Genomic DNA, 13,464 nt, shown 5'->3' on the forward strand with positions numbered 1-13,464 from the left:
TACTTTTATATATTGATTTTCATACAAGTATGGGTAAATGTAAAAAAATAAATGCACCGATTTCTTACTGAAATCTTACCTTTTTTTGGTATGTACTTACCTCTTGCGTTTGATCGACACCCTGTATATACCAACGGTAGCTACGTAGTGCAGAAGAAGACGCTATAGATTATACTTTATTCATTCATTAATTTACAATGGACAATATAAACAAAAGATAGTTATTATTAAACACATTTATCATTGAAATATTAATATGTGTATACACATACATACATAAAAACAACAATATGCGTACTGAACACAACAATAAAATTATGGTCTCGAAAAATAAAACGATGAATCGCGACAGCAAAAAATCGGACAACGACCTTTTCAACTTTAAAAAGCTTTTTTTATAAAAAAAAAAAAAATAAACAAAACTAAATTACCGATGATACGACCGAAAAATTTTGGTTTTCATATAACAACAAATTTAACATGTCAAAAATTTTACATATTAATTTAAGTATAACAAAAAAATGTTAATTGCAATTTTATAAGTACTCAATTTTGTATCTATTAAGTATCAACATGCAAAAAGTGGTTGCTAAAAAATTACTAATTTAATAAAAAAATAATATAATTAATATACGTACCTATGACAAATTTATAACTCGTTTAAAACATTTTTAATAATGATCAACATTAATGAAAACATAACAATCGAATGCCAAAATTTCCGGGTCATATTGCGGTCATGCTAAAATTATTTTCGAGATCACTTACATAATATAAAAAAAAAAAAAGATATGCCATAATACAACCAGCTTTTAACACGTAACTATAACGTACGAAACATTGCACTGTCAATTTCAGCGGACGATATAATTTAAAAAAAAATTCTTAGTTACTGGCTATATGACACGTACTTTCTATCTATGAGGATGTACGTAGTAATAGTTTTACTTACCTACAATTAAATTCGGTTTTGTGAGAGGTTTTTCCGCTTACTCGCTAAGTAGTCTATGCCAACGAAGGTCGAAAATCAATACAGGAAGTAGTAACAATAACAAACGCCCTGGAATCACATTTTCGCAGACCAGAAAGATGCATCAACTTACAAACGAAACCTATCGAACCGCAATATCGATCTACGATGGAATGACTAGCCAGTTGTAGATTGACGTAAAAATAATGGTAAAAAATCACCATTGGTAATGGTAATCGAAAAGAAAGCACTTTAACGGTCAGTGAAGCGAATGATTACTATAAATAAAATAAAATAACAGTACGATTGACGTTATGAATCACCTACGTTTACTTGGCGAATCACTTCAATAATCGGCAAATTTTTCAGTGTGATGACTTTTGTGACATATGACAGAAAAATAATAGCAACTGAATTTCTTTATTAGAAAAGGTGCAATTTAATTCAATTTTTTCTACAAACATCGTTTTTTTTTTTATAAATTAATAATTAGCAAGAGCAGGATATTCGGCACCAGCTTTTCGCCAAAAATGCTAAGATCATAATTTTGAAATTCTACTCTGCAAGTAGTATTCTGGCGTAATCCAAGATATTCCACTTTGGCCGCTACGTCTTCGTTTTTAATAATGTTATCCGTAGTAAATGATCTTAATATCCAAGAACTGGACTGACGATTATCCATATCCGGAAAATATTGCTTCATTATGTTTATTGCTGCAGATAAATGCCGAACCACAGAATTTTCAAATGTGATCTTGTTTGGTTCAATATTTACCAATTGTGCATACAGTTGTATAAAGGAAGGAGTGGAGGTGCGTGTCCAACCAGTCTCAGGACTGACGACCTTATGATGATGAATAGTAGAGAAACATGATTTACTTAATTTAACCCAGTTTATCGCAATATTTTACACTATTTCATGCAAAAGAAAAATTACGTGATATTAACCGAGTCCTACCCTTCCCTNACTGAAAAGTGAAATTTATACTTAAAAAATGGTTTCGTTTGAAGGTTGTCCGCAACTTTCCTGTTTTTACTAAGACTTGAATCCTGCGAATTCGCAACCGTATACACAAGCCAGAAAATTTATACAGGTACCTAATCTGTAATATTTACAATAATTTGCCAGCGACATGATACATTAATTAATTAAGTAGCGTTACAAGTTGCAGCATTGAGCATCTAATTATCTAATCCGAAACTTTTATAAATAAAAGCTGTCGATCATCCCTTCCCTCGTCGCATTTGGAATTAAATAATTTACTATACACGCATTTTCATCTTTTCTTTTATATACTAGAATGACACCGAGTACATTATTAACTTATGAACCTAGGACAAACAAAATGTCTATAATGTGTTGTGTGTGTAATTATTTACAGAGAAAGATGAAATTCTTCTATTTTTCGTTTCTTTTTCCCATTCGAGTACGTAAACATGGTATGACTGACTTTGTAATAATTGTCGAACATATCCATCACGTTCGAGTCAGAAAGCTAGAATGTTTGCACGTGCCCTATGATATTTAACAGTAACCTTAAGGTCCTTAAATTAAAAGAGAAAATGAAGGAAACTATCACTGGAAAATCGTTTTTCTTTTTTTTTGCAAACTTTGGCACAGCGAAGTAACATCTGGGATTGGACGAGAATATCTACGCACTTTTTTTATACATACACTCTACAGTCATTAATTAAGGTCCGACTCCTTGATGACCGAATCCAACCCCAGAAAACGCCATTGGTCACTGATGATGCTTTAACGTCCCGTTTGTGGCGACGTGCTGACTAACCACGTGATGGGGTGCGTGAGGATGATGACCTACGTGGTGACCGTGATGATTTTGATTGTTGGTCGTAGCGTTGTTGTTGTTTTGCTGTTGCGTAGCTTGTCGTTGCGAATTCTTCTTGTTCTTCATTCGTCTGTTTTGGAACCATATCTTCACCTGACGTTCCGTCAGATTCAGATTTCGCGCCAATTCCCAACGTTTTTGTTTGGAAACGTATGCATTGAACAGGAACTCTTTTTCTAATTCGAGCGTTTGAAACTTCGAATACGGTTTACGTTTTTTGCGTACTGTTACTTGACCCGTCCATTCGAGAGGGTTGGATCCCCCGCATGGAACACCTACACCCATACTACCTAAAGAACCTGTCAACACAAAAACTATGAATATAGCTGTTACAAAAACCAAAACATTCTAATTGCATTTGCAAAAAAAAAAAACAAAAAGGATAAAGGCATGTTGAAAATAAGGTGTGAATTACTTACTGTTGATACTGTTTTCTAACTGTCTTGGATTATTAAAGAACTGTTTAATTTCAAATAATCTTGATTTTCATTCAAAAACTTTCTTCGACTTTTTGTGTTATACCTATCTGCAACTACCATTTCCACAAAAGTCAACAAATATATTACATATTATTACGTAGGACAATTTCAATAAACAAGACAACCGTTTCAGTAATTGGATTATCGACATTATAACTTTCTACGTAATAATTATCTTTTGTATTAATTGCACAAAAACAATGTTCTGAATAAAGCTTGTGGGACTCGTGAGATAGTAAGAGAGAGCATCGGAGAAGGAACCAAAATATAAATATACGTAAACAAACGAATCTCGGCATTTTGTTTCATTGCACAAATAAAGAGCCATAAAATTTTATTGTCCTATTACATTGTTAAGACACGGGAGTTATTAACACATAAAAACCAAACGACATTCGGTTTGTTGGATTCGTAAAACTGACCTAGACCAACATGAATTTTGAATGAATTAATTAAAATTACGACCTCTTTTATGTCGTATTCACGTTTATATTCAGTTTGTTAATTTCCGTACAGTTCACAAGCGCCAGTTTTAGTTGCTTCGTCAAGCAGTAACCTGGCAATTTCGTCAGTTCAACTCTGCTCTGATCAAGATGATATTATAAACAGCAGACATCTGTTACAGCGTCCCACATATCACGAAATCAACTGGAGAATGTGGAACACATTTTTTTGCTCTCTCGTTTATACCTGTAGTGCCATCTAGTGACTTTGAGTAAATTTACCTGGATTAATATTTTAAGGAGAAACTTAAATATTAAATAAGCACCTACGCACAACGACTTAACCAATTATTGTACACACAAAAGAAAATTATATTACATTCCATTTACTTGTGAAGTAAAGTTATATCGGAACACAGTGTATTAATTTTAACTGCAGCATAAAGGATAGCAGAAGAAAAGCGTGTAAGTAGCGATAGGATTGGCAATAATGTGTCAGATGCGTTTTAAACAGTTTGCGACGTGTACCAGTGAATGAACCCTTGCCTATTATATAATTTATTACCTGGTGGTGGGTAAGGTGCTGAAGGAACAGGTTCCGGGCCGTAGTTTCTCAGTCCATAACTGCCATCGTGAGCGTGAGCAAAACCCGCGCTCTCGACCATCGCCGCGGCAACTCGGTTGCGTTCATCCGCTGGGGTCAAATAAGGAACAGGCTGATGGTCAACATGGTGCCTAGAAGCCGAAGAATACGGCGAATAATTGCACCAGGAGGACGTGGAAAAACTCTGATGGCAGGAAGACACAGCTGGATCTGTGGCAGGACCACCTGCACCTGCTACACTCGAGTACTTATATTCTGGAGTGGCACCACCAGCGGCTGTTGCAGCAGGTGACCAGAAGGATAACGCGGCTGATTTTCGGCTATCACGACCACCCGTTGGATCTGTGGCCAGGTTATAGTATGTGGGCGCGTTTGCATATTGGTGATGATTCAATCCCACCGTGGGTTCGAACGCTGTGGCCCCAGCGTGGTGGTTCTCCGATGGAGAATAGTTCCACGGCTGCCCATGGTGGGAATGTCTGATTACGCTAGGTTCCGCACATTCGCCGCCATAACCACCGGTAGTTAGCCTTTTTGCGGGGATATGAAGGGGACCACCAGCAGAACCACTGTTGCTGGTCACACTCGACGGCGACGACGACGACGTCCCCGACGTGGTGGCAGCCGGGGCCGTCGCGGTCGCCGGACTCGTCATTCCGCTGTTGCTTATGGGGGTGGCGGCTCCTTGGGGCGCTGGTGGTGGACTTTCTTCGTATAAGCCGCCGTTCATCATCGACCACCAAGTCACCCCGGTGGAAGACCCCGCTCCGGTGGCTGGGGAGGATCCGGGGGGATGCACATGGTCGTACAGGGTTGGCGCGGCGCACGCCACCGGGTCCGAGATGTTGAGGATTATCGCGGAATCGGATCACAGCATCGAAAGACAAATAAAAACACACAGCAGAACGATGCGTCCAAATTAGTCCAGGTGATTGGTAATAAATTCCACAACAGATCACCAAACAATATTAATCCAAAGGGAATACGATGACGGATAATATGAAAATAAACAAAAGCAAACCTTTGAGTTCAATGTTCTTTATATCGAAAGTCTAAAAGATGGAAAAACAACGAAGACGTCCGCTGGCACGTGTAAACAAACAACAGTAACAACAATAACTACGAAATTTCCCACCACCCACTTACTTATTGCTGTTGTTGTAAATCAAATTGAAGCACATTGTGTAAAGTGAGCCCGTTTATGACTCATAAATTAATTTATTGACGCTCGTAACTCTGATTTGACGGCGGGACACTTTCCGTGAATTTACGACGTGCCCGGGTGACCGAGTCTTCTTGAAAACGGCACCGCTAGCACCCCGGGGGTCACCACCGACTAAACGCCACCACTTCCTTTACAACTTCAGGATGCAACTTTAAAAAAAAATTGCAATCGAAGTTATTAAAACTTTCTCCCATTACACGTAAACATAGTATAACAGTGTAAAAAAGGCTGACTTGAAATCTTCCAATGGGGAAATTTTTTTAACACCACGTAAGTAGGAGACTTGTACGTAAGAAAAGTACGTAGCGCGATCGTGTGGGACGCTGAGAGCTTGACAACACACACGTCGAACTCCAACGGAGTTTCAGTCACATACTGAATTCGCGTCAAAGCCGCGACGATCGCGGCTGCCTTGGCGGTGGCGGTACGACGTCGGCGGCAGCGAGGCGGCGGCGTGACGCGATGTGCGTGCGATCTAGCGGTGCTCGCTTGGACTTACGGTGCATGATAAGACCGAGTAGGAAAATTGATGCAAGTCGCAGGAAGAACGATGCAACGCGATGGAACACGCGGAAATACTTCCGACTATAAAATTTCCGAAGGAAAACCTATAACTGATGCTCGTTCACCATCAAATTCAGACGTTTTAGAACAAAAAAGATAGTTTTTGTCGAAACTCTTTTCTACTTCTTAAATTAATCAATCGATTGTTTGCCTAATAGGTAAAATTACAATCAATTTGAAGGAAACCACGTCTAATTCATAACTTAATAAACATCACTAATTCAATTGTGTTTGCCAAACGTTTGATAGGTAAATCCTAAATGACAGTTTTTAGATGGGAGAAGCATGTTCAACGGTTTCATGATGATCGTTCTTGATCTTTTGTTGTTCAGTTTTCTATCAATTTAGTCATTAGTAAAATACGTAACTTCCAGAACTGTCTCTCGAAAAAAAATAAGTACAGCCAAGGCAAAACATAATGCAAAATGTAATTTCTAATGGAAGAATCATGATAGTACAATGAGAATCAATGTTACGACTTTCATGTAGACAGGTAAATGATTTTTCATAACAAAATAATAAAAGCACAGACAATTTTACTTTCTTTTCATAAAAGCAATAAAAGAAATCATGTATTTGATTGTACCAGTCATCAGTGCGAAATGATACTCCTTTGGAATTCTCATTTGTGTATCTATCATTGTAAATGTTTGTTTGCTTGAAAGTGTCCTAGCTCATTCGAAATGGCAAATAAAATTTTAAGGTTTTGTTCAGTTGTCGTTCGAGAAGAATAAAGGGTCGATGATGTGTTTGTTAAAGCGTTAAAATTGGTTGCAAGAATCGAAGAGAGACGTCGTAAACTTCAGGTGTAAGCCACGAGTCATTTTAAGATGATAAAATCTCCGGAAGAGCTACTGGATTACTTACTCTTATAGTGACGACAATTCTCGGTATGAGAGTTGCACCATTCAAGTGCTTGCCAGTACAACTATACTTAAATACATACAGTCGATTCTCGTTAATTCAAACGTGCGATAATTCGAACCTTTCTTTAATTCAAAGTTATCACGAGTTCCCTACAAAATCTCTTTATATTTCGAACTAAATCAATACATTTTTATGCACTTGGTAATTCGAACGAAAAAAATCATTGCTAGGGTACAAAACGACGCGCCAATTCGAACTCATCGCCGCCAAACACACGACAATTCAAAGTTGCAAAGAGAAAGAGATAGAAAGTTCAAACTTCTATCATCGTATCGTCGAGCCTTTGCTTTTGTTATGATTAGTTTGACACACACTTCCGCACGAATTGGTTTGTTTAGTTATGTTTCAGTTATTGTTACTCTTTCGTTGTAGAAAGATTAAATTTCGAACCATTTGATATTCCAAACACTCAATAATTCGTAATATTTTAAGAGCCCCTCGAGTTTCGAATTATCGAGAGTCGACTGTATAAGTAAAAAATACATTATATGTTTAGGCAAACACCTTCAATTAACAATTGAGCTTGTAATAAAATGGGAAGCGAAATAGAAATAAAAGGGGTCTGACAACAGCAGATATCTAGGTGAATATTGGGTGAACAAAGGACTATGGAAGTCAATAAGAAATATGTAAGATAGGTTGATAGGACACCTGCTAAGGCATGAAGCGCTAGTAGTCAAAGACATATTAAAGGCAGAAATAGGAGTAAAGAGGAGTAGAGGAAGACATAGATTAGATTACTGTTCGCAAATAGTACAGGATGTGGGATGTTCTAGTTTTAGGTAAATGCGAAGATTAGCTTAGGATAGGAAGGAGTGGAGATGCGTGTCCAACCAGTCTTGGGACTGATGACTTTATGACGATGAGGCTTTTGTATCTGTGAAGCGTTATAGAAACTGTAAAAAATATAAACTAATGAAAGCTAAAATCACCTCAAGGAATAAAAGCTTTTTGTTTGAACATTTAATGATGTGCATAATGTAGAGTTCTTAGTATCATCATCATCACCATCGTCTTCATGATCATAAGATACCAAAGATTGGTTCACTTCTTTCTAATTTCAGCCAATTTCTTGAAAAACATTTGTAACTATTCGGGAAGAGTAATATGACCTAGGTTTACCTCTGTCTCTCTAAACTCCTGTTTCTGCTTCATTTTATATATTTCTAATCAGCCCTTTCAAGTGTAAGAATGTGTCCTACCAACCTATCTCACCTTTTGTTATTGACTTCCATAACGACCTCGTTCATCTACTCTTTCTAATACCTTCTCATTTTTAAGCTTTTCTATCTTGATATTTATAGATAATAACCTCATATAATACGACAGCGTCTCAAATGCTTCTAAGATTTTTGTTTCCTTAGCACCCACCGTTCATGATTCAAATCGATAGAGGAACTTTCAAACTTTTTTTTTTTGAATTTTAAAACTAAATGAGCGTGAGTACTAAAGTAAATTTTTTTTATTAGAAGCCACTTAATTCTGTTCTATATATTCATTGTTTCCTGGGTTATCTGGCTTCCTTAACACTTANTATAGAAACTGTAAAAAATATAAACTAATGAAAGCTAAAATCACCTCAAAGAATAAAAGCTTTCTGTTTGAACATTTAGTGATGTGCATAATGTAGAGTTCTTAGTATCATCATCATCACCATCATCACCATCGTCTTCATGATCATCAGATACCAAAGACTGGTTCACTTCTTTCTAACCTCAGCCAATTTCTTGAAAAACATTTTTAACTATTCGGAAAGAGTAATATGACCTAGATTTACCTCTGTCTTTCTAAACTCCTGTTTCTGCTTCATTTTATATATTTCTAATTAGCCCTTCAAGTGTAAGAATGTGTCCTACCGACCTATCTCACCTTTTGTTATTGACTTCCATAACGACCTCGTTCATCTACTCTTTCTAATACCTTCTCATTTCTAAACTTTTAAATCTTGATATTTACCTACAGATAATAACCTCATATAACACGACAGCGTCTCAAATGCTTCTAAAATTTTTGTTTCCTTAGCACCCACCGTTCATGATTCAAATCGATAGAGAAAATCAGTTTCAAACTTTTTTTTTTGAATTTTAAAACTAAATGAGCGCGAGGACTAAAGTAATTTTTTTTATTAGAAGCCACTTAATTCTGTTCTATATATTCTTTGTTTCCTGGGTTATCTGGCTTCCTTAACACTTAAAATTGACGTCATTACTTTTACGTTCCTGTATCTTTTTTTCATGACAACATGAATGCGTGTCTGCTCTTGATGATCTACTAGCTCCTTGAGTATTACCGACATAGATTTTTGAACGCGTAAATAAGAGTTCAATCTGTTCATACTATAAGTAGTAAGAGTCTACATTCAAAAATATATAAATTTACCTTTTGGGAAATTAGCCGCTACTTACTAATGAGACTTTTCCGGAAAATAAACACTCAGTAGTGCTAATAGCAGTTACCCTTATTTATGCACTGAAAAGTAGGTACGGATCTGTAAGATAAGAGGCTGGATACGTATATCGTACTTCTGTTAGAGTTATATCTAAGAAATACAACGCTGTCGATATGTTATGCTATTGTTTCAAGGCGCCAGACGGCTTTTACTGCAACAAAGATTCATTGAATTAGTCTGTTTCTGATTGCTAACTTGTACACACCTTTCTTTTTATTTTAATTTTTTCGTAATAAATAGTTTTTCTTATGTTCTTTCTTTATAATGCACTGTTTGTTTTACATCCCAAACGGCACAATCCACTAAAATAACAATAATTTCTAATGGTGTGACTACACATGTGAGACTATGCCACGTACCAAATTTGTTACCGTGTGTAAACATTAAGTTCTTAAATAAAAATCATTTATTTGTCTGTTTCTCGACTTTTGCTGTTTATCACGTGAATTATTTTACTCACAAGGGTTCCTTGAGTCCGAAGACGAAACTGTGGATGATAAGCAAACCCAGAAATCTACACGTCAAAGTGAATGACATCTGCGAATCATTACGAAATTGTTTAATTGATGTCGATTACATTATATTCTGTTACACCTTCTATAGTCTGTATATCTTAAAAACTGCCACTAAGTGACCGTTTTTGCCTACACCCAGCTGGAATTACCTATTACAGTACCATTCAAAGTAAGCATGTTTTTATTATTCTGTTAACAATTTGTATCTATGAAGATCAAAATAATTTGAAAGCTCTTTCAACTGTGTTTTCGAAGATGTAAATATAGACACAATAACAATCATTGTCCCTTAATATTGTCATACGAAGATTAGCTCAGGATAGGAAGGAGTGTAGGTGCGTATCCAACCAGTCTTAGAACTGACGACCTAATGATGATGATGATGATGATGATGATGAACATTGTCCCTAAATAATGTTTAGACCGCCCTCCTTATATGAATGCATGTGTCAGTCATTCGACCAAAGAAGCTAATAAGTCTCTTCAAAGTCATTTTAAGAGAGACACACATTAGATTCTTATTGAATTAATAAGATTAGAAAGCCTTTTATTGTAAGACCATCTTATAGATATAACATTTCATTTTTTAGCAGGTTAATAAAATAATTATGATTCATTTTGATTTCCTCTACTGTTAGATGATAAAGGTTCGGAGTTTACTTTACGACTATTTTAATATTAACTACAAGCATTATATTTTATTATAAATAAATGCTATTTACATAAATCTGAAATAGATCAACTAAGAGTCAGCTTTTGCAGCTTTATCCTTATTGAAATACAGTTCCGAGAATGTCTACAACCCTTTTTCCGGTTTGTTAATTTCCGGGTGGCTCTCAATTTGAACAAAACGACCTTTACGTCAGCTCATCTAGAAAAGAGCGCATCACGCGTCGATTGTCGTCCCCTCGCAGCCGCGCCCGCCATCGTCCTCGTTACATTTCCGTCTCTGCCACCGCCACCCACAACCCACCCTCACTCCACCCTGGTGTTTCGAGCGTCCGATCGTACGGCACTAACTGCATATTGGACGGTCTCGAGTGTGACGCGCAATCCGGCGCTACGGCGGCGGGCAATTCCGGGCGGTTCCGGGCCTCGTTCTATGGAAATGAACGCTCACCGGACTGAATACAAATATTCCATAACGCGCACCTTGATACCGAATCCCTTATGGGATCACGGCGGAACGTGATGGGCGTTTGCTATACGTTGAGACCAAGACGAATAACAACGAGGGCATTAAGGAAAACTCGATACATTTTCCTCCGAAAAAGGATTTTTGGATACAAGGGGTTAGTTCTTTCAAAGAGAAAGCGGAAAGAAAGAAATTTTAGAGTTTTTTAGTAAAGATTTATAAGCAAAATAAATCTTAGCTTAGGATAGGTTTACCTTTTATTACTAGGTCTATGGAGATGTTAAAAACGTCAAACCATTTTAGATTATAAAAAAATAGACAAAAATAAGTGCATCTTTAAGTAAAAGGGAAACAAAAAGAACAATTGCAATGGAAGCCACAAGGGTAATTACTAAATCAATAACGCGTAATAAGTATTAATTTTGTCCTTAATTTACCTCTACTTGTATCTACTTATCTACACTAAGACGGACATTAAAATAAATTAAAGAAAACATAAGGTAAGGGAAAGTGTTTTAGTAGAACTTGGAACCGCCAATACCTACGTGAGTTGGTATTCGACAAGTACCTTTGCGTATTCCTACCAAATAATACAATGTTAACTACATTTTATGGCACTCTGACAATCGTCAACTTTCCTCATTGTTTTCTTTAGTTTTGTATGTTTTTTTCTATTGAATACTAAACAATAGTCAATTTATTTTAATGAAACTTATTTTATTTGTTTGGTGTGACTATTTCTTAGTCAGCAGTTGTATTGAATATCCAACCTAATTGGTGAAATTGGTATTTTTAATTTAATATATGCATCATTCAGTTTTGAAAAATTTATACATAAAAATGAATTTGATGATAACTAAAAACGTGTTATAAAGTGATTTAAGAATTATTTGCAGATATTTTTTAGAAGTTGTCCAATAAATAAGTTATTAGCGTTATAGAGATGCTATGTTATTGTTAAAGTTGGACAAAACAAACATATTACTGAAAAATGTTGAAATGTTAACGTAAAATATTTTATACAAAAGAAGAATATTTCTGATATTTATTGCGTTACCATTGACTTCATTCAATTCGGGTTTATTTATCTATATAGCATTTCAAATTATCACAGAAATATAGATATATAAAAATGACTAACAATTTTTAAAGTGGTGGGTAAATTGAAAATTTTGCGCCGCTAAAAAATTTTAATGCAAATAAACTTATTTCCATGTTTATTTGCTTAATGGCCAGTGGACGTCTCGTCATTTCAATTATTAAAGACTACTTTAGAAAAGATAGAAATCTGAAACGAAAATGAAATCTCACCTTGATGGAATCCTGGAAAAGCGGGTCCCGGAAAAACTCTCGAGAGTCTGTAAGCAAACAGAAAGCACATCCATCTTAATTAATGTTTATCATATAGTACTTAGTGAATTGAGAAAACAAATAAATTATATCATTGTAGAAAATCATACTGTAAATTGGATACAGTAAATCGATGGCGATTATAAATTTGGCCGAGTTGATGGGTTTTTGTTAATTATAGTGGTAAATTCGGCCGGAAATGTTTCGTAATCCTCAAAGATAAAATGTAAATTCGGCAGGTTTGTGTCCAGATAGACGCAATAAATAAAAACAACACCTTAAATGCTAAATTATTAGAATATTGTTAGATACTCTCTTACAGTATGAGTATACCTACATATAATCAATAACAACCTCTTGAGGTAAAGGTACCTGACTAGAATTTACAGGCGGCATGCCCCATGTAGCGCGCGGGCATCATGTGGCTAATGAGGGCCATGCCGATATAGGGATTTTCAGGTTTCAAATAAAATTATTGATGATAGTATTACGGACATATTAAATTCCGAAGAAATCATCGACATAGACAAACTAATCGACAAAAATCAGATAAGGCACAAATCTAGTACAGTAGACCTGCAAGATCCCAAAGAATTTGAGCAACTACCACCTGAACGGCGTTGAAATTAATGGTCTTCTTGTTTCTTTGCTATAATTTACGTGCAACGTTTTTTACATCGAAGTTCTCTAATTATTTTATTTTTATATATAATACTTATCCTTAATATACCGGTACCTACAGTTGTATATCTACAGTGAATTTGTTATTATAATTGCAGATTTTTTCTGTGATTAAGACTACTCGCACCTCTTCAAACCACCTAACATTCCTCGAGCCCATTTGCAAATTACAATTAAGTACCTACGGTAAATACCCATGCCTTACATTTTATAAACTAATAAATACACTTTAAACTTTCAACGGTGTATTCTCGATGAAACATTTTCAATAA

At 35.8% G+C, this 13,464-nt stretch overlaps 1 protein-coding gene across 2 annotated transcripts in view; it reads right to left on the bottom strand.

The window, feature by feature from the left end:
- Window positions 1–1,943: 1,943 nt before the first annotated feature.
- The window catches only part of LOC108744516 (homeobox protein abdominal-B-like), a 38,590-nt gene continuing 27,069 nt past the window's right edge, over window positions 1,944–13,464 (bottom strand). The window contains exons 1-3 of one of the 2 annotated variants that reach the window (XM_025973150.1): window positions 12,473–12,531; window positions 4,308–5,120; window positions 1,944–3,119 (exon numbers count right to left, since the gene is read on the bottom strand). In XM_025973150.1, coding sequence (XP_025828935.1) covers window positions 2,713–3,119; window positions 4,308–5,079 — 1,179 coding nt within the window. In that variant the 5' untranslated portion in view covers window positions 5,080–5,120; window positions 12,473–12,531 and the 3' untranslated portion in view covers window positions 1,944–2,712. Of the gene's footprint in view, window positions 3,120–4,307; window positions 5,121–12,472; window positions 12,532–13,464 lie in introns of those variants that run through there. The other variant, XM_025973151.1, reaches the window with a different exon arrangement.

This window comes from Agrilus planipennis, unplaced genomic scaffold (genome assembly GCF_000699045.2).
Source record: "Agrilus planipennis isolate EAB-ADULT unplaced genomic scaffold, Apla_2.0 scaffold33, whole genome shotgun sequence".
Lineage (NCBI taxonomy): Eukaryota > Metazoa > Arthropoda > Insecta > Coleoptera > Buprestidae > Agrilus > Agrilus planipennis.